This window comes from Hypanus sabinus, chromosome 2 (assembly GCF_030144855.1).
Source record: "Hypanus sabinus isolate sHypSab1 chromosome 2, sHypSab1.hap1, whole genome shotgun sequence".
Lineage (NCBI taxonomy): Eukaryota > Metazoa > Chordata > Chondrichthyes > Myliobatiformes > Dasyatidae > Hypanus > Hypanus sabinus.
The window spans coordinates 4,418,308-4,440,352 of NC_082707.1; the positions used below are offsets into that span (position 1 = coordinate 4,418,308).

Here is a 22,045-nt window from a genome sequence, read left to right on the forward strand (position 1 = left end):
CTGGGGCAGTTTCACTCTCTCGCTTCAGAAGTTCCGTGGCACAAGTAGTTATCACAAACTGGAGACTTCCTTGTTTGCAATGGATGACCATGACATCATCTGTGCCTTGTTGAAGAACCGCTTTCCTGGCCATTGGGTCACACTGTTGATCTCATCCACCCAGTTTACCAGAATTGACTTCACATGCTAGCGCAGGCATGTCCCTATCTCCCCAGGGTACGAGGCCTGCCAACTACCCTCACCTGTCTTAGCCCGCTTGTCAAATTGTGCACCGGGGTGTGGCCCCAGTTTTGTCGCTACTTGGAGCCACAGGTGAGAGCTGAGTGTATGGTGGAGACCAAAGCTGAATGAGATGCTCCAGATTGGGCACAACAAATCCCTTCACCAGAGGGGCTACACCATCCTGGACACCACATACACCCCATTTTGATTACATTATATTAGCTTTATTTGTGACATGTACATTAAAACATACAGTGAAATGTGTCGTATGCTTCAACAACCAACACGTCTGAGGATGTGCAAGGGGCAGCTCACAAGTGTCACCGTGCTTTGGCGCCAACATAGCATGCACATAACTCTCTAATGCTACCCTGTACGCCTTTGAGATGTGGGTGGAAACCCATGCGATCTCTGTGAGACCATACAAACTCCTTACAGGCAGTGGCTGGAATTGAACATGGGTCATTGGCACTGTAGTAACATTACGCTTTCCTTTATGTTCCCATGGCCTCTGGCTACTCTTCCCATTGGATGTTAAAGTCTTGCATCTCATTTGTAATTTAACTGCATTCCCAGTATGTTTGGTTAATCAGAACACATTGTGACCAGTATGTTTAGGCCCAATTAAACACCTGCCCCAGTTGGTTGAAGTTTCATGGAAATAGTTAAAAAACTATCAGAAAGGCAAACTATCACTTAACTGAGTAACCAATTATGTATTTAAAGAAAACATGGAACAACTTAGAACAATGCCAATGTCACTACAATACTATGAAACTGTGTATTAGTTCCTAATAGTTATCAGTAGAGGAATTCATCCAGTGTACGCTGCCATATTCACTTTTATTGACTGTAAGTGACCAAAATTATCAGTAGGACCTAGTCCAGATAATGGACTGCCTTCAATCAATGCTTTGATGATTGCGTTCTCCAAATCTTCATTTTCATTGTAACATTCAACATAATTGTCGATATCTTCAAATTCTTCGTAGATCCTAACTTGTTGAAGTAATGAAGTTGTTTCATTTTCACTCCCGGCTGTTAATGACTTCTCCAAGCCTGAATGCTTAAAACAGCCATGAGCAAAGCAGTTCTGAACCATCTTTCTACTTATTTCTCGCCAGCTATCAAAAAACAATGATTTTTGTCACAAACACTTGAAAGTGACACTATTTAAAACTGTTTGCTCTAAATATGTTGTAGTGTCTAACAGCCTCACAACTCACACTAATTAGAATCTGTTCAGCAACAATCTCCTGTCCCAATTAAGTGGCATAGTGTCCCAAATAAATGAAGGGGACCTCAGCTAGTTTCTGTAATCCAGCACGGCATCTGTATTCTCCTATGAATTACTTGTTATTGCTCTTGCCTTCCCTCCTCAGGTTCCCTGAAAATTTTGAGAAGCTGTCACCTCCGATATTACAGATGACTGATGTAGACTTCGGTTATACTACTGAATGTCCCATCTTCAAAAACCTCTCAGTGTCTGCTGATCAGGAGTCACGGATTTGCATTGTACGTATATTTATTCTCTGACTTATTGGATGTCAAGGGTTAAGGGTGAAAGGTGAAATGCTTAACAGAACACAAGGAGGAACTTCTTCACTCAGAGGCTGGTGCGAGTGTGAAATGAATGGCCAGAGGAAAGGTGGATGTGAAAGCATTTTCAACATTTAAGAGATGTTTTGATAAGTACAAGGATAGGAAGAGTATGGAGGGCTATGGTCCAGGTGAAGGTCAATGGGAGCAGACAGAGTAACAGTTCAGCATGGACTAGATGGACTGAAGGACCTGTTTCTGTGCTGTAATGCTCTATAACAGCACAGGCATGATATGGAAGGCAGGGTACAGGTGGAATGGTATTGTGATCTGTAAGGGAACAGTGCATGCCTGACAAGTGTTTGTAAACTCCTCTGTGGCTGTCACATCTTTATTTATTTAGAGATACAGTGCAGACCTGGCCCTTCAGGGCCAATGAGCTGCACCGCTCAGAAATCCACTGATTGAACCCTAGCCCAATCACAGGGCAAGTTACAATAACCAATTAACCTACTAACCAGTAGGCCTTTCGACTGTGGGAGGAAACCCATACAGTACACAGGGAGAATGTACAAACTCCTTACAAACGATGCTGCATTTGAACTGCAAACTCCGATACCCTGAGCTGTAAAAGTGCATACTTACTGGTATGCTGTTATGGTGCCCTATCATTTAGTGATACTGCATGGTAGTAGGCCTTTTCCAAGCCAACGAGCCCGTGCTGCCCAATTACACCCTTGTAACCAATAAACGCTATGTTTGGCATAAGCCAAACACTGCACATCATCAAAAACTCACCATTCCTACCGTGAAGCATGGTGGTGGCTGCATCACGCTGTGGGGATGCTTCACTGCAGCAGGTCCTGGAAGGCCTGTGAAGGCAGAGGGTAAAATGAATGTCGCAAAATAGAGGGAAATCTTGGAGGAAAAGTTTGCAAGAGAACTGCGACTTGGGAGATTTGTTTTCCAATAAGAAAATGACCCTGAGGATAAAGCTGAAGCTACACAGGAATGGCTTAGGCCAGGGGTCAGCAACCTTTACCACTGAAAGAGCCACTTGGACCCGTTTCCCACAGAAAAGAAAACACTGGGAGCCGCAAAACCCGTTTGACATTTAAAATGAAATAACACTGCATACAACGTTTTTTTTTGCCTTTATGCTATGTATAAACAAACTATAATGTGTTGCATTTATGAAATTGATGAACTCCTGCAGAGAAAACGAAATTACATTTCTGCATGCAACAAAAACATTTTGAACTCCGAAAAAAAGACGTTGGGTTGAAAGTTACTTTTAAGTAAAATATTCAATGTCTATTTGAGTCCTTCTTGTATTTATGAAAAACGCCGAACTTAAATTTTCCGCCAGCAGCAAACCAAAAATAACATCAGCCAGCTGTCAGCCTGAAAAATGAAAGGACTATTTCACTGAACTATGAAAAAATATGAATATAAGTAAAATAATAGGCAATTAAAATATTTATCATACTTGGTTAATGGGATTTCTGCTCCTGGACCTCAGCGCACAGCGTCTGCACATCAGGGCTGTATGATGTCACCTTCATCTTTACACAGGATCGCAAGCTGTCATCTGTGAGGTTTTCAATATCACTCCATTTGTGTTTCTGAGCAAGAACGGCCTTCTGACGGGCAACATCTTCAAGGTCTGCTGTCAAGCGTCTAAACTTGGACACCCATATGTCTTTGTCGGCTATGTCGGCCAGTTCCATCTCAAGATCAGGTTGACTCACACCTGCCAATGCAGTCGTATTCAGTAGGGAAGGATCGATGCTTAAGGGAGTGACCGGGAAGGATAATGTGTTTTTTTTCCTCTCTGAACTCACAGAAGCGTTTCCCAAACGATGTTTGCATTGCGATGATTGCAGAATGTAAATACTCCGAAATTATCATGTCGTGACCTTGTTTGAACTCTCTCAAATTGGGGAAGTGAGACAAAGTGCCTTTCTGTAAATCTCTGGCAAGCACTGTCAACTTGCGCTCGAATGCCAAAACATCCTCCAACATGTGCAGGGCTGTACGTCCTTTCCCCTGAAGAGCTGTGTTCAGCGTGTTCAGGTGCGCTGTCATGTCTACCATGAAGTGTAGCTTTTCCAGCCACTCTGGCTGTTCCAGCTCAGGAAAGGTGAGCCCTTTGCTGCCCAGGAAAGTTTTCACTTCTTCCAGACACGCGACAAAGCGTTTCAGCACCTTCCGTCTGGACAGCCAGCGATAAAAACACGTTGTAGCGGTGTCAGTAAACTGCAGTCAAAGATAGCTTTATTCGAACTAAACAGCCTTGCTTTTAAGCCTCCCTCAACCCAGCCCCCATGGACGCAGATGCTGCAAAAGACGCGTACTCACAAACCCCCGTAGGCTATCTCCCTTAGCCGGAATGCCGGCTAATTGTGAGCCGTTTCGGATGTGGCAGGAAATGTACAAGATCACCATAATTACATTTCAAAAGCTAACAAACTAACATAAAATACATTTTAATTAAATACTGACCAATTATTTCCCAAAGCCACAGGGAGCCGCAGCACAGAGGTGAAAGAGCCACAAATGGCTCGGGAGCCGCAGGTTGCCGACCCCCGGCTTAGGCCATTCTAATGGCAAAGTTAACATCCTGGTGTGACCAAGTCAGAGTCCAGACCTCAATCCAATTGAGAATTTGTGTCTGGACTTGAAAAGGGCTGTTCACTCATGATCCCCATACAATCTGGCAGAGCTTGAGCAGTTTTGCAATGAAGAATGAGGAAAGATTGTAGTGTCCAGATGTGCAAAGCTGATAGAGACATGCTCACACAGACTCAAGGCTGTAGTTGGTACATCTTGTGACGAGGTTGGGATAAGGGTGCTGGGAGAGGACCCACACACAGGACACAAACACGTCTTTCTTAGGTACAATAAAATAGCGTTTATTACTCGCTACACAGATCGTGAAATCGAGGACAAAGAGAAACATGAACTGCGGACTAGGGGACTAGGGACTTGGATCGCCACGGACCTGGGACTTGGAAACAAGGAACTGGGACAGCTGCGGACCTTGGATTTGGACAGGGGGAGCATGGACAGCCGCGGACCTTGGTCTTGGACAGGGGGAGCATGGACAGCCGCGGACCTTGGTCTTGGACAGGGGGAGCATGGACAGCCGCGGACCTTGGTCTTGGACAGGGGGAGCACGGACAGCCGCGGACCTTGGTCTTGGACAGGGGGAGCATGGACAGCTGCGGACCTTGGACTTGGACAGGGGGAGCACGGACAGCCGCGGACCTTGGTCTTGGACAGGGGGAGCATGGACAGCCGCGGACCTTGGTCTTGGACAGGGGGAGCATGGACAGCTGCGGACCTTGGTCTTGGACAGGGGGAGCACGGACAGCCGCGGACCTTGGTCTTGGACAGGGGGAGCATGGACAGCTGCGGACCTTGGACTTGGACAGGGGGAGCACGGACAGCCGCGGACCTTGGTCTTGGACAGGGGGAGCATGGACAGCTGCGGACCTTGGACTTGGACAGGGGGAGCATGGACAGCTGCGGACCTTGGACTCGGATGGGGGAGCATGGACAGCTGCGGACCTTGGACTCGGATGGGGGAGCATGGACAGCTGCGGACCTTGGACTTGGACAGGGGGAACATGGACAGCCGCGGACCTTGGACTTGGACAGGGGGAACATGGACAGCTGCGGACCTTGGACTTGGACAGGGGGAGCATGGACAGCTGCGGACCTTGGTCTTGGACAGGGGGAACATGGACAGCCGCGGACCTTGGTCTTGGACAGGGGGAGCATGGACAGCTGCGGACCTTGGTCTTGGACAGGGGGAGCATGGACAGCTGCGGACCTTGGACTCGGATGGGGGAGCATGGACAGCCGCGGACCTTGGTCTTGGACAGGGGGAGCATGGACAGCTGCGGACCTTGGTCTTGGACAGGGGGAGCATGGACAGCCGCGGACCTTGGTCTTGGACAGGGGGAGCATGGACAGCTGCGGACCTTGGTCTTGGACAGGGGGAGCATGGACAGCTGCGGACCTTGGACTTGGATGGGGGAGCATGGACAGCTGCAGACCTTGGTCTTGGACAGGGGGAGCATGGACAGCTGCGGACCTTGGTCTTGGACAGGGGGAGCATGGACAGCTGCGGACCTTGGACTCGGACCCTGGGGACTGGGACCACCATGGCCCTTGGGAAGCAATGGGTAGAAAGGGGGGGAGCCCCCGCTGGGCAGCGGCAGTCCAGCCGGAGCTGCCTGACGGAGGCAACGGGTAGGAAGGGGGTAGAATCCCACCAGGCAGTGGCAGTCTGGCTGGACCTGCCCAACAGAGGCAACGGGTAAGAACATCGAGACAGGACTCCGCTGTCCACTCAGGCACCGAGCCAGGGCTCTTCTTCAGGGGGTAGACATGGACAAAGGGCATGAACATCAAGTCAGGACCGCCTTCAGCTCAGGCACCGAGCCAGGACTCTTCTTCAGGGGGTAGACACAGACTCTGGGCATGACATCGAGCCGGGACTCCGCCTTCAACTCACCCCTGGTAGATTGACCTTGCCTGGAACCACTCTGGCGACGGAAGGCGAATTGCTGGTACTCCGATGCGGGCTGGATCACTTTGGCTTGTCGTAGTGGCAGCGACTTGCGAAGGCTTCTTAACACTCTCGCGCCGAACGGCTAAAGCCAGGGGCTTATAAGCTGCCGGTTCGGGTCGAGGGTAAATTACCTTGATTGCCCAGCTCAAGGGACGCGTGAAACGGAATTAAAAGGGAACAAGGCGTCAATGGTCCGGATCGCAACTTAACTAAATTTAAAGGGGAACCGATCCGGACCATGACACATCTAAATACTGCCTTGAAGGGTGTGAATATTTATGAAATCAACTATTTTGTATTTTATATTTGTGATTAATTTAGATCATTATGTAGCGATCTGTTTTCACTTTGACACAAAAGTGTCAAAAAAAAGTCAAATTAAATCCACTGTGATTCAATATTGTAAAGCAAAACATGAAAACTTCCGGGGGGGGGGGGGTGAATACTTTTTATAGGCACTGTATATTTAAAGCGGAGCTTGGTAGGTTCTTGATTAGTTAGGGTGTCAAAGGTTGTGGGGAGAAGTCAGGAGAATGGCATTGAGAGGATTAATAAATCAGCCCTGATGGAATGGTGGAACAGATTCAATATGTCAACTGACTTAATTCTGTTCCTATGACTTATAGTCTATTTATTCACTGTGTCAGTTCGAGTTGAAAACAAGCCCAACCGCATCTTGCCTTGCATGTGACTGTTCTTCAAGTACACACCAGCGACTGATGAAATGTGGTGAGGGTTTCTCCCACCACCACCACCACTGTTTGAGGCACGGAGGCATAATGATTAACATAATGATTTACAGCAACTTGTGTTTCATTGATGCCACTCTCTGTAAGGGGTTTGTACATTCTCCCCATGACCGCATGGGTTTCCTCCAGGTGCTTCCTTCCACGTTCAAAAGGATTAGTAAATTGTGGGCATGCTAACTTAGAAACAGAAAACCTACATCACAATACACTCCCTTTGGCCCACAACGCTGTGCTGAACTTTTATTTACTTTAGAAATTACCTAGGGTAAATTATTAGTGCTCTTTTTATTAGGCTCCACGTACCTATCAAGGAATTTCTTAAAAGACCCTACCATATTCACCTCCACCACTGTTGCCAGCAGCCCATTCCACGCACTCACCGCTGTCTGTGTAAAAAAAACACACTCCTGACATCTCCTCTGTACCTACTTCCAACCACCTTAAAACTGTGCCCTCTCGTGTTAGCCATTTCAGCCCTGGGAAAAAGCCTCTGACTATTCACATGATCAATGCCTTTCATTATCTTGTACACCTCTATCAGGTCACCTCTCATCCTTCGTCGCTCGAAGGAGAAAAGGCCAAGTTCACTCATTCTCATAAGGCATGCTCCCCAATCCAGGCAACATCCTTGTAAATCTCCTGTGCACCCTTTCTATAATTTCCACATCCTTCCTGTAGTGAGCTGACCAGATTGAGCACAGTACTCCAAGTGGGGTCTGCCCAGGGTCCTATATAGCTGTAACATTACCTCTTGGATCTTAAACTCAATCCCACGGTTGATGAAGGCCAATATACCATATTTCTTCTTAACCACAGAGTCAACCTGCGCAGCTGTTTTGAGTATCCTATGGATGCACCCCAAGATCCCTCTGATCCTCCACACTGCCAAAAGTCTTACCATTAATACTATATTATATAACCATATAACAATCACAGCACGGAAACAGGCCACCTCGGCCTTCCTAGTCCATGCCGAACTCTTAATCTCACCTAGTCCCACCTACCCGCACTCAGCCCATAACCCTCCACTCCTTTCCTGTCCATATACCTATCCAATTTTATCACAACTGAACTGGCTTCTACTACTTCTACAGAAAGCTCATTCCACACAGCTATCACTCTCTGAGTAAAGAAATACCCCCTCGTGTTTCCCTTAAACTTCTGCCCCCTAACTCTCAAATCATGTCCTCTCGTTTGAATCTCCCCTACTCTCAATGGAAACAGCCTATTCACGTCAACTCTATCTATCCCTCTCAAAATTTTAAATACCTCGATCAAATTTCCCCCTCAACCTTCTACGCTCCAATGAATAGAGACCTAACTTGTTCAACCTTTCTCTGTAACTTAAGTGCTGAAACCCAGGTAACATCCTAGTAAATCGTCTCTAAACTCTCTCTAATTTATTGATATCTTTCCTATAATTCGGTGACCAGAACTGCACACAATATTCTAAATTTGGCCTTACCAATGCCTTGTACAATTTTAACATTACATTCCAACTTCTGTACTCAATGCTTTGATTTATAAAGGCCAGCGTTCCAAAAGCCTTCTTCACCACCCTATCTACATGAGTCTCCACCTTCAGGGAACTATGCACTGTTATTCCTAGATCTCTCTGTTCCTCTGCATTCCTCAATGCCCTACCATTTACCCTGTATGTTCTATTTGGATTATTCCTGCCAAAATGTGGAACCTCACACTTCTCAGCATTAAACTCCATCTGCCAATGTTCAGCCCATTCTTCTAACCGGCATAAATCTCCCTGCAAGCTTTGAAAACCCACCTCATTATCCACAACACCTCCTACCTTAGTATCATCGACATACTTACTAATCCAATTTACCACTCCATTATCCAGATCATTTATGTATATTACAAACAACATTGGGCCCAAAACAGATCCCTGAGGCACCCCGCTAGTCACCGGCCTCCATCCCGATAAACAATTATCCACCACTACTCTCTGGCATCTCCCATCTAGCCACTGTGGAATCCATTTTATTACTCCAGCATTAAAACCTAACGACTGAACCTTCTTAACTAACCTTCCATGTGGAACTTTGTCAAAGGCTTTGCTGAAGTTCATATAGACTACATCCACTGCCTTACCCTCGTCAACGTTCCTCGTAACTTCTTCAAAAAATTCAATAAGGTTTGTCAAACATGACCTTCCACGCACAAATCCATGCTGGCTACTCCTAATCAGATCCTGTCTATCCAGATAATTATTAATACTATCTCTAAGAATACTTTCCATTAATTTACCCACCACTGATGTCAAACTGACAGGTCTGTAATTGCTAGGCTTACTTCTAGAACCCTTTTTAAACAATGGAACCACATGAGCAATACGCCAATCCTCCGGCACAATCCCCGTTTCTAATGACATCTTAAAGATCTCCGTCAGAGCTCCTGCTATTTCTACACAAACTTCCCTCAAGGTCCTGGGGAATATCCTGTCAGGACCCGGAGATTTATCCACTTTTAATTTCTTAAAAGCGCCAGTACTTCCACCTCTTTAATTGTCATAGGTTCCATAACTTCCTTACTTGTTTGCCACACCTTACACAATTCAAAATCCTTCTCCTTAGTGAATACCGAAGAGAAGAAATCATTCAAAATCTCTCCCATCTCCCTCGGCTCCACACATAGCTGACCACTCTGATTCTCTAAGGGGCCAATTTTATCCCTCACTACCCTCTTGCTTTTAATATAACTGTAGAAACCTTTCGGATTTACTTTCACCTTATTTGCCAAACCAACCTCGTATCTTCTTTTAGCTTTTCTAATCTCTTTCTTAAGATTCCTTTTACATTCTTTATATTCCTCGAGCAATTCCTTTACTCCATGCTGCCTGTATCCATTGTAGACATCCCTCTTTTTCCGAACCAAATTTCTAATATCCCTTGAAAACCATGGTGCTTCAAACCTTTAACCTTCAAACCTTTAATATTCTGCTATCATATTTGACCTACCAAAATGAACCACCTCACACTTATCTGGGTTTAACTCCATCTGCCACTTCTCAGCCCAGTTCTGCATCCTATCGATATCCCACTGTAAACTCTGACAGCTCTTCACACTATCCACAACACTCCCAACCTTTGTGTCATCAGCAAATTTACTAACCCATGCCTGCACTACCTCATCCAGGTCATTTATAAAAATCACATAAGAGAAGGGGTCCCAGAACAGATCCCTGAGGCTCACCACTGGTCACCGACCTCTGTGCAATATATGACCCATCTACAACCACTGTTTGCCTTCTGTAGGCAAGCCAATTCTGGATCCACAAAGCAATGTCCCCTTGGATCCCATCCCTTCTTACTTTCTTGGTAAGCCTTGCATGGATTACCTTTTCAAATGGTTTACTGTAATCCATATACACTATCTACTGCTCTACCTCCATCAATTTGTTTAGTCACATCCTCAGAAAATTCAATCAGGCTTGTAAGGCACGACCTGCACTTGACAAGGCCATTCGGACTAATCCTAATATTATACCTCTCCAAATGTTCATACAGTCTGCCTCTCAGGATCTTTTCCATCAACTTATTAACCACTGAAGTAAAACTCACTGTGGTCTCTAGTTTCCTGGGCAATCTCTTACTCTTTTTCTTGAATAAGCAAACAACATCTGCAACTTTCCAATGCTCTGGAACCTCTCACATCCCCATTGATGATGTAAAGATCATTGCCAGAGGCTCAGCAATCTCCTCCCTCACCTCCTACAGTAGCCTGGGGTACATCTTGTCCAATCCTGGAGACTTATCCAACTTGATCCTTTCCAAAAGCTCCATCACATCCTCTTCCTTAATGTCTATATGCTCAAGCTTTTCAATCTACTGTAAGTCATTCCTACAATTAGCAAGATCCTTTTCCGTAGTGAATACTGAAGCAAAGTATTCATTAAGTACCTCTGCTATCTCCTCTCAGTTCCATACACATTTTTCCACTGTCACACTTGATTGATTCTATTCTCTCACATCTTATCTTCTTGCTCTTCACATACTTGTAGAATGCATTGGGGTTTTCTTTAATCCTGCTTGCCAAGGCCTTCTCATGGCCTCGTCTGGCTCTCCTAATTTCATTCTTAAGCTCCTTCCTGCTAGCCTTATAATCTTCTAGATCTCTTTCATTACCTAGTTTTTTGAACCTCTTGTAAGCTTTTCTTCTTGACTGGATTTTTAACAGCCTTTGTATACCATGGCTCTTGTATCCCACCATACTTACCCTGTCTCATTGAAACGTACCTATGCAGAATGCCACGTAAATATTCCCGAGCATTTGCCGCATTTCTGCCGTACATTTCCCTGAGAACATCTGTTTCCAATTTATGCTTCCAAGTTCCTGCCTGATAGCTTCATATTTCCCCTTACTCCAATTAAACGCTTTCCTAACTTGTCTGTTCCTATCCCTCTCCAATGCTATAGTAAAGGAGATAGAGATGTTACTGACAGAAGTATGGCAACACTTGCAGGCCACCCTGGCACATCCTCAGACTATGTGGGACTTTGGTGCAAACATGCACTTCACTGGATGTTTTGATATGTGACAAATAGAGCTAATCTTACAATTTCAGTCCTGTCACTTTGCTCTGCTCCCTCCCACTCTTATTTATTTATAGATTGAGCTATAGCGCAGAGTAGGCCTATCAAGCTGCGCTGCTCATTAACCCGTGAATTAACCATAGTCTGTCACAGGACAGTTTACAATGACCAATTAACCTACTAACTGGTACATCTTTGAACTGTGGGAGGAAACTGGAGCACCTGGAGAAAATTCACGCATTCCATGGGGAGTACATACAGACTCCTTACTGAAGGCGCTGGAATTGAACTCCGAACTCCGATGCCACAAGCTGTAACAGCATCGCGCTAACCAGTACGCTACAGTGTTGCCAAGTCAGAAATTACTTTAAATCTCTGCCCCTGTTTTGTTTTCCACCCAACTGTTACATGAGGTAGCTTCTTATATATTTTGTCTCATATTTCCACACATCTTTTGGTGTAAAAGCCTTCCGCCTTATGATGTTTTTTAACTTATCTTCTGTTTACAGGTTGGCGAGAATGGCGCTGGTAAAACAACATTGCTAAAGTTGCTGCTTGGGGACTTGGCACCTGTTCAGGGTATTAGACACGCACACAGGTACAATCTAGTTATGCTGTATATATCTTTGCTCAGTTAGAGAGGGTTTGAAGTGAGTGAGATTCAATGTTGAACACCACAGGAAGAGGACACTTGTTCATTTGTTCTCAAGAGTTCATAATTCGGCTGTTAACCTACTGCAAGATCAATCAATCCCTACCCTCCCACATAACCCTCCATTTTTCTACCATCCTCTCGCGTTAGCCATTCCTGCCCTGGGAAATAGGTGCCGGTTCTCTCTGGCAGAAGTCAAAAGACCATAAGACATGAAATTTTTATTCTCACTCACTGAAGTGGATGTGTTGACAATGTTTCAATGCTTCCAATTCCCCACCTTTGCTGCATTCCTCCTGCTATACTTGTTCTGTACAGCAGGATGAATGCATCACAGACAATGAGGAATAGGCACATGGTGGAATTCTAATCAGCCTCCATGTGAGGAGGAGAAATAATGGCTTTGTCAGTCCCCATATAAAACACTGCAGCACAGTCCAGGCCCTCCAGTCTATGAACAGTCTAGGCCCTTCAGCTCACAATGTTGTGCTGCTCTTTTCACCTTCTCCAAGATCAATCTAATCCTTTTCTCCCACATAATCCTCCACGTAATCCACATATCTTTAAGATTCTTTTAAATGTCACTAATGTGTCTGCCTTTACCACCACATTTGACAGGGTGTTCCATATACCCTCCACTCTTGGTGTGAAAATAAAACTCATCTCTGACATCCACCAAAATTATTCTGAGCACCAACTAAGTTTTCATTTGACTGGAGTTGGGTGTAGCCGACATAACATTGAAGAGAGCGACATTATTAATGTGGCCTGTTATTTTATTTGGTGTTCATTAACAACTATTTGAACCAAGGGAGCCAGGAAACACAGAAACGTGGATCTGTATTCTAATCTGACAGTATATTCAAGTTCAAATTCAGTTGTCATTCAACCATACATGAATACAGTCAAATGAAACAGTGTTCCACCGGGGCCAAGGTGCAAAACACACAACCAGCAGTAAACGTAGTTACACAAAAGCAATGTAAAGTAGTACAAATCCCTGAGTCCATGGATGTTGTCGGCAGCCCGCAGCAGTCAGCGGACGAATGCAATCCAGCTTGTTTTCCACCAAGCAAACACTGGAGAGCAGCACTGATGGGAGGGGCCTGCCACCCAGTCCTGCAAGGAATATGCGCCACACCACCTTCAGCATCACTTCTGGGTGGCTGCAGCAAGCGACAACATGTCGTGAGACATCCTCCTCTGCATTACAACTGAGGTCACGCAGCTCCTTTGACATCAGACTTGCAGCATTCCTGATGGGGGAGAACTGCAGTTCTGAATGTGCAGCAATGCCTTGCAATCATGAAAAAGTCATTTAAAAAAAGCAATAACACCTTTGGTTAGGCCCACAGAGGCCACTGCATCCGAGTGCACTGCTATCTTACTGGATCTTTCCAAGTTACACTTCACACTCCTGTGAGATCTGTTGACACATTACAGAACGTGAGCTTTTAGTCCAAGACTGATGCCTGACTTTATGAATGAGAGGGGGCTCCAGTATCTGTCTGACTGACTTGTCAAACATTCAGATTGATCCAGAGGATCTGGGACATGCACTTTGGTAGTGGAAATAAATGTACGGACTATTTTCTAATCCAGGAATCTGAGATGCAGAGAGTCCTTGTACAGAACACACTGAAGGTTAACTTGCAGGTTGAGTCAGTGGTGAGGAAGGCAAATGCCATGCTAGCATTCGTTTCAAGAGGTCTAGAATACAAGAGCAAAGATGTGATGCTGAGGCTTTATGAGGCACTGGTGAGGCCTCACCTTGAGTATTGTGAACAGTTTTGAGCCCCTCCTCCTAGAAAAGATGTGCTGGCATTGGAGAGGAGGTTCACAAGGATGATTCCAGAAATGAAAGGGTTTTCATACGAGGAACGTTTGATGGCTGTGGGTCTGTACTTGCTGGAATTCAGAAGGATGGGGGGGATCTCATTAAAATCTTTTGAATGTTGAAAGGCCTAGACAGAGTAGATGTGGAAAGGATATTTCCCATGGTGGGAGAGTCTAGGACAAGAGGGCACATCCTCAGGATAGAGGGACGCCCTTTGAAAACAGAAATGCGGAGAAATTTCTGTAACTTAAAGGGTGGTGAATTTGTGGAATTTGTTGCCACATGCATCTGTGGAGGCCAAGTCATTGGGTGTATTTAAGGCAGAGATCGATAGGTTCTTAACTGGACATGACATCAAAGGTTATGGAGAGAAGGCTGGGAACTAGGGTTGAGGGGGAAATAGAAAAAAGGATCAGCCATAATTGAATGGAAGAGCAGACTAGATGGGCCAGATGGCCTAATTCTGCTCCTATGTCTTATAGTCTTACTGCCACCCTTGATAGGGCGTTCAAAGCACCCACCACTCTCTGTGTAAAAAAAATAAAATAAAAGCCTACCCCTGATATTCCAAACCTCCTACTTTCCTCCACTAACCATAAATTCATGCACCCTTATATTAGCCATTTCTGCCCTGGGGAAAAAGTCATTGGCTGTCCATTTGATCTGTAAGTCTTATCATCTACATCTCTGTCGGATCACCTTGCATCCTCCTTCACTCCAAAGACAAAAGACCTAGCTCAATTAATCCATCCTCATAGGACACGCTGTCTAATCCAAGCAGCATCCTGGTAAATTTCGTCTACAACTTTGAGATTCATTTTCTTGCAGGCATCTACAGGAAAAATAAAGAAATACAATAAAATGTACGAAAAATATACTTGTACAGACAAACAACTAATGTGCAAAAGAAGACAAACTGCAAATAAAAATGAGAATATGAGTTGTAGAATCAGTTCAGAATCGTGGTGAGTGAAGTTATTCATGCTTGTTCAGTCACCAAATGGGTGAAGGGTATTAACTGTTCCCTGAACCTGGTGGAGTAGTACCTAAGTCTTCTGTATCTCCTTTCTGATAGTAATAGCGAGAAGAGAGTATGGTGTGGATGATAGACTGTAAGACATAGGAGCAGAATGACGCCATTCAACCCTAAGGGTTCCTTAATCAAATCCTAATCAAATCTGGTTCCTTACACAACACCCATTCCAGAATTGCCTTTTCCCTCGGGTTCAACCACAAGCTGCTGTAAAAAGCCATCTCATATGCACTCTACGCTTTCTCTCTCCTAAGATCCAGCACCATTGTATATTAAAATCCCTCCTGATTGACCTTTTTACATGTCTTGTCCATTTCATGTTTACCCCACATCCTGGCTGCTGTTCAGAGGCTTTTGATGATGGATATTGTTTTCTTGTGGGACCGCTCTGTGCTTAATGGTGGGGAGGCCTTTGCCTGTGTTGGACTGGGCTGTATCCACCACTTTTTATAGGTGATTTTTGTAAATGATCTGGATGAGGAAGTTGAGGGATGGGTTAGTAAATTTACTGATGACACAAAGGTCGAGGGTGTTGTAGATAGTGTGGAGGGCTGTCAAAGGTTACAGCGGGATATCGGTAGGATGCAAAACTGGGCTGAGAAGTGGCAGATGGAGTTCAACCCAGATAAGTGTGAGGTGGTTCATTTCAGTAGGTCAAATATGATAGCAGAATATAGTATTAATGGTAAGACTCTTGGCATTGTGGAGGATCAGAGAGATCTTGGGGTCTGAGGCCACAGGATGCTCAAAGCAGCTACACAGGTTGACTATGTGGTTAAGAAGGCATACAGTTCATTGGCCTTCATCATCTGAGGGACTGAGTTTAAGAGCTGAGAGGTAATATTACAGGTATATAGGAGCCTGGTTAGCCTAGTCAGACTTGGAGTGCTGCACTCAGTTTTGATCACCTCACTACAGGTAGGATGTGGAAACTATACAAAGGGTGCAGAGGAGATTTACAAGGATGTTGCCTGCATTGGGGAGTATGCCTTGTGAGAATAGGTTGAGGGAACTCGGCGTTTTCTCCTTGGAGTGGTGGAGGGTGAGAGGTGTCCTGATAAAGGTGTATAAGATGATGAGAGGCTTTGATCATGTGGATAGTCAGAGGCTTTTCTCAGGGGTGAGATAGCTAACATGAGAGGACATAGTTTTAAGGTACTTGGAAGTAGGTGCAGAGGAGATGTCAGGCAAGTTTTTTACGCAGAGTGGTAAGTGTGTGGAATGGGCTGCCAGCGACTGTGGTGGAGGGGGATACAATAGGGTCTTTTAAGAGACTCCTGGATTGGTACATGGAGCTTAGAAAAATAGAGGGCTGTAGCTGACCATAGGTAATTTCTGAAGTAAGTACATGTTTAGCACAGCATTGTGGGTCGAAGGGCCTGTATTGTGCTATAGGTTTTCTATGTTTTTCTGTTTTTCTCCAAACAGGAATTTAAAAATTGGGTACTTCAGCCAGCATCACATAGACCAGCTGGAAATGAACATCAGCTCAGTGGAGCTACTGGCAACCAAGTTCCCAGGTAACTTGCACCACAATACCCTAGTTGGAGAGTGATGATGAGAGCAGGGCATCAGCACACTGAAGCAGTCAGTTCAAGGTGTTACACTGCGCTCACTATGACAATCTATTTTGGTACAGGTTGAATTCAGTTTTGACTACCCATTGTAGAGCCTTCCTGTCTGCCATGGTACAGTTTGCGTACCATGCATTGATGTTGTGTACTCAGTGGAAGTTAGATTTATTTACTTAGAGCAGGGGCTCCCAACCTGGACTCCATGGAACCCTTGGTTATTGGTTGAGGTTCATGGCATTAAAAGGTTGGGAACCCCTGATATAGAGATAAAGCATGGTAACAGGCCTTTCTGGTCCAGTTACATCCATGTGACCAATCAACTTAGTAACCCATGCATCTTTCAGATGTGGGATGAAACCGGAGCACCCAGAGGAAACCCACGTGGACACAGAGAGAGCGTATGAACTCTTTACAGACAGTAGCAAAGTTGAATCTGGGTTGCTAGCATTTTAATAACATTACATTAACCGTTACGCTACCGTGCCATGCCTAAGGTCACTAGATTTAGCAGCCTTACTGAGATTCTACAGGAAATTCATGGGTTGATACCAGGGGTCATTTCCTCAGGTGAATTGTGGAGACAGTCTTGGGGAAGGGAGTTGTACAGTCAAGATCACGATGAGAAATTTACTGAAGGGGTTGTGAATTTTGAATTTTTCGAATTCTCCACTCTGCTTCATTCACTTATTGACATAGAACAAAGAACATTACAGCACAGTACATGCCCATTTCTGCCCATGATGTTATTAGAGTCACAGAGTCACTTTTTCTGTCATCCATGTGCCAAGCCATTCTAGCCCTTCCCACCTACATAGCCTACACTTTTCTATCATCCATGTGCCTATCTAAGAGTCGCTTAAATCACCTGGCAGCACGTTCAATACATCTACCACCCTTTGTGTAAAAAGCCAACCCCTGATATCTCCCCCTATACTTTCCTTCAATCACCTTAAAATTATGCCCCCTTGCATTTGCCATTTCCACCCTAGGAAAATGTCTGTTTATCCCCTCGGTCAATGCCTCTTATCATAAGACTGTAAGGCATAAGAACAGAGTGAAGCCATTCAGCCCATTGAGTCTCTAATGCTGTTCCATCATGGTTGATATACTGTATTTTCCTCTCAACCCCATTCTTCTGCCTTCTCCCTGTAAACGTTCACACCCTAATTAATCAAGAATCTATCAATCTCTGCCTTAAGTACACCCAGACCTGGCCTCCACTGCCATCTGTGGCAACGAATTGCACAGATTTACCACCCTCTGGCTGAAGAAATTTCTCCTCATCTTTAGTCTAAATAGACATCCTTCTATTCTGAGGCTGTACCCTCTGGTCCTAAATGATAGGAAACGTTCTTTCCACATGTATTCTATCTAGGCCTTTCAATATACAATAGGTTTCAATGAGACTCCCCCCTCATTTTCTGAATTCCAGCGAATAAATGCCCAGAGCCATCAATCACTCCTCATATAATGAACATTTCATTTCCGGGATCATTCTCATGAACCTGCTCTAGATCCACTCCAATATCAGCGCATCCTTTCTTAAATAAAGGGCTCAAAACTGCTCACAATACTCCCAAGGGAGGCCTCACCAGTACCTTAGAAAACTTCAGCATTACATGTTTGGTTTTTATACTCTACTCCTCTCGAAGTGAATGGTAACATCCCATTGGCCTTCCTCACCACCAATTCAATCTGAAAATTAACCTTTAGGGAGTCGTGCACGAGGGCTCCCAAGTCCATCAGAATTTCCTTCAGGTTTAGAAAATAGTCTATGCTTTTATTCCTTACACTGTATTCTATTTGCCACTTGTTTGCCCATTCTCCTAATCTGTCCATGTCCTTCAGCAGCCTCCCTGCTTCCTCAGTGTTACTTGATGCTTCGTGTTATATCAAGTCACCCTCATCCTCTCATCCAAAGGGAAAAGCCCTAGTTCACTCAACCTCATGAGCCATGCTCTCTAATCCAGGCAGCATCCTGGTAAATCTACTCTGCACCCTCTCTAAAGCTTCCACATCCTTCCTATAATGAGGCAACCAGAACTGAACACAACATTCCAAGTGTGGACCAGCCAGAATTTTATAGACCTCGCGACTCTTGAACGCAACTCCCCCTTCTAAAGAAGGCCAATGCACCATACACCTTCTTAACCCCTCTGTTCCTCCACAGTTGAGACATTGATATACTCTTGACATGAAATGGAGGGGAGATAGTAAATAGGATATGCCATGAATTTGAGTGTAGGCTCAAGGCCTTTTCTTCTTCAACCAAGAGTAGGACTTGCACATTGAATGGTAGGGTACTGAGGAAGTCAGTAGAATAGAGGAACCTGGGAATACAGATCCATAATTCATTAAAAGTGGCATTACTGGTAAATAGGGTCATAAAGAGAACTTTTGGCACTTTGGCCTTTGTAGATCAACGTTTTGAGCGCAGGAGTTGGGATGTCATGTTGAAGTTGTATAAAGTGTTTGAGGCCCCTCCATTGGTCGGGATTGTCCTAGCAGTTTATGTAATATGCAAGTCAGGGCAGTTCAATATGGAGAGCAAGCTGTTGCCCATGCAGCAAGCTCTCCCTCACCACACAGCTGATGAATACAAAAGAAAGGCAAAGACCCATACAGTTTGGCACCAACAACATTGCAGGAATTGCCAGTCATTGTTGAACTCAAACGTAGGACTGTTTTAGGGATTCCAGCTCCAGATTTTTCCTTGGAGTTAATTTCCAAAGCCTTCCGCATGAGTGGGTATATCCATAAGGCAGTGGAGGTTTGAAGTCAGAACTGCCAATCATTGCTGAGAAGCCTCATCTGCCCAGATTTGATCTGACGCAGAACGGGGCCCGGCACTGTCCGTGGCAAGAAGCAACACTAATCTTTCTTTATAGTGTGAGTCTTGGATGTATTACTAATCCTAAGCTGTGCTTAAATGGTTTTGTTTTTGATCTGATGTTTACAGGGAAGACAGAAGAGGAATACCGACATCAGCTGGGAGGTTACGGGATATCGGGAGACCTGGCAGTGAGACCTGTTGCCAGTCTATCAGGGGGACAGAAGAGCAGGGTGGCGTTTGCACAGATGACAATGCCCTGGTAATCACTGTGACTTTCCTGACCATCTGTTGATTTGTAGTCTGTTTGTCCTGTGCCTTTGAGTTCTACCTGGCCAGTTGTGCCATTTCACTCCCAGTCTGTACTGCCTTTCCCTTTGCCTTGTAAGGGCCATTTCTGTAAGACAGGGGCATCATTAGGACTGCTGATTTATTATTCCCCTCAACCCCATTCTCCTGTCATCTTCCTGTAACCTTTGATACTCCAATGAATCAAGAACCTATCAACCTCTGTTTTAAATATACCCAGTGACCCGGCCTCCACTGCCGCCTGTGGCAAATAATTCCTGATTCACCACTCTCTAGCTAAAGAAATTACTTCTCATCTTTGTTCTAAAGTGGCAACCCTTTTTTCTGAGGCTGTGCCTTCTGGTCCTAGATTCTCCCAATATAGGAAACATCCTCTGCAAGTCCACTCAGTCTGAGCCTTTTAATATTTGATGTTAGGTCTCCATGAGATTCTGCTGTCGTTCTTCTAAAACAGATTCACAACCTAGGGACCATAGACCATTTGGTTAATGGTAAAGATGCATGGCATAAAAAGGTTGCTAACTCCTCTTCCAAAAGGATTTTGTTGGTGTTACGGGTGCTTCTAGCCCATTGGTACTTCATAGTTTCCACAGAGCAGACTCAATAGGAAGATTGTCCTAATTCTGCTGCCACATCTACCTCATAGCCTTCCCTGTTTTCCATACTGTATTTCATTTCTTGGTCTTCTTCCTTAATTACCTCCCACACCACTAGTCTGCATCCAAAGAGAGCCTGCAAAGCCATCCTCACTGCCTTTTTCCACAAGGTTTCCAACTCCATTTTCAAGCTTCCCAGTTTGGACCCACTGAGTAAAAGTATCCCCATTCCCAGTCAGACAAGTCAGTCCATAACCTTGATGAGACTACTCTCAGGTTGGAGGAGCAACACCTCATATTCCATCCTAATGGCATGAACATCAATTTCTCCAGCTTCTCGTAATTTTTTCCCACTACCCTTTCCCTCTTCATTTCCTCACTCAAGCCTCTTGCCTCTTCTCCTCACCTGCCTATCACCTCTCCTTGTTGCCACGCTTTCTTTCCTTCCATGGTCCACTCTCCTCTCCTATCAACTTCCTTCTTCTCCAGCCCTTTGCTTTTTCCACCCATCACCTCCCAGCTTCTTACTTCATCCCCTTTCTCCACCTACCTGGACTCAACTATCACGTTCTAGCTTGTCCTCCTCCACCACCTTTTTCTGGCATCTTCCCACTTCCTTCTCAGTCCTGATGAAGGCCTTGGCCTGAAACATCGATTGTTTATTCATTTCCATAGATGCCACTTGACCTGCTGAGCTCCCCCAGCATTTTGTGTGTTTTGTTTTGGTTTCTGAGATGACTTTATTTCTGTTCTGGCAGTTGTTGCCTTTTGCTGCAATTCAGTTCCTCTCTACCCCATGAATGTCGTCCATATTTCTTGTTTTCTCATGAAATTGAAGACTATTCATTCAACCTGCTGAGCATGCGAGTTCATGATGCATTCTCGTCAACTCCACAATCCTTATCTTATTTCCCTGTAACCTCTTCACCTACTCCACCACATTACAACTCTCCTGTAGTTACCCTGCTGTCCACACAGGCACACACATGCACAGAAGTACACACAGGCCATTAGGAAGGAGGTACAGGAGCCTCAGATCTCACACCACCAGGTTCTGGAACAGTTAATACCCATAAGGCACCAGAGGGGATAACTTCACTCAACTGCACTCCACTCTTTAAGAAAGGAGGAAGGCAGCAGAAAGGAAATTATAGACCAGTTAACCTGACCTCAGTAGCTGGGAAAATGTTGGAGTCAATTGTTAAGGATGAAGTTATGGAATACTTGCTGACACAGGACAAGATAGGACAAAGCCATCATGGTTTCCTTGAGGGGAAATATTGCCTGACAAACCTGTTGGAATTCTTTGAGGAGATTTCAGGTAGGATAGGTAAAGGGGATTCAGTGGATGTTGTATATTTGGACTTTCAGAAGGCCTTTGACAAGGTGCCATACATGAGGCTGTTTACCAAGTTAAGAACCGTTGTATTGCAGGAAAGTTACTGGCATGGTTAGAGCATTGGCTGATTGATAGGAACCAGCAAGTGGGAATAAAAGGTTCAGCCAAAGGCTTCAGGTCCAAAACATCGACTGTACTTTGTCCCTAGATGCTGCCTGGCCTACTAAGTTCCT

At 45.0% G+C, this 22,045-nt stretch overlaps 1 protein-coding gene across 2 annotated transcripts in view; it reads left to right on the plus strand.

Annotated features, from left to right (window-relative positions):
- The window catches only part of abcf3 (ATP-binding cassette, sub-family F (GCN20), member 3), a 190,980-nt gene that overhangs the window by 159,064 nt on the left and 9,871 nt on the right, over positions 1-22,045 (plus strand). For both annotated transcript variants that reach the window (XM_059991476.1, XM_059991485.1), the window contains exons 16-19: positions 1,605-1,737; positions 12,152-12,240; positions 16,593-16,684; positions 19,698-19,830. In XM_059991476.1, coding sequence (XP_059847459.1) covers positions 1,605-1,737; positions 12,152-12,240; positions 16,593-16,684; positions 19,698-19,830 — 447 coding nt within the window. The remainder of the gene's footprint in view (positions 1-1,604; positions 1,738-12,151; positions 12,241-16,592; positions 16,685-19,697; positions 19,831-22,045) is intronic.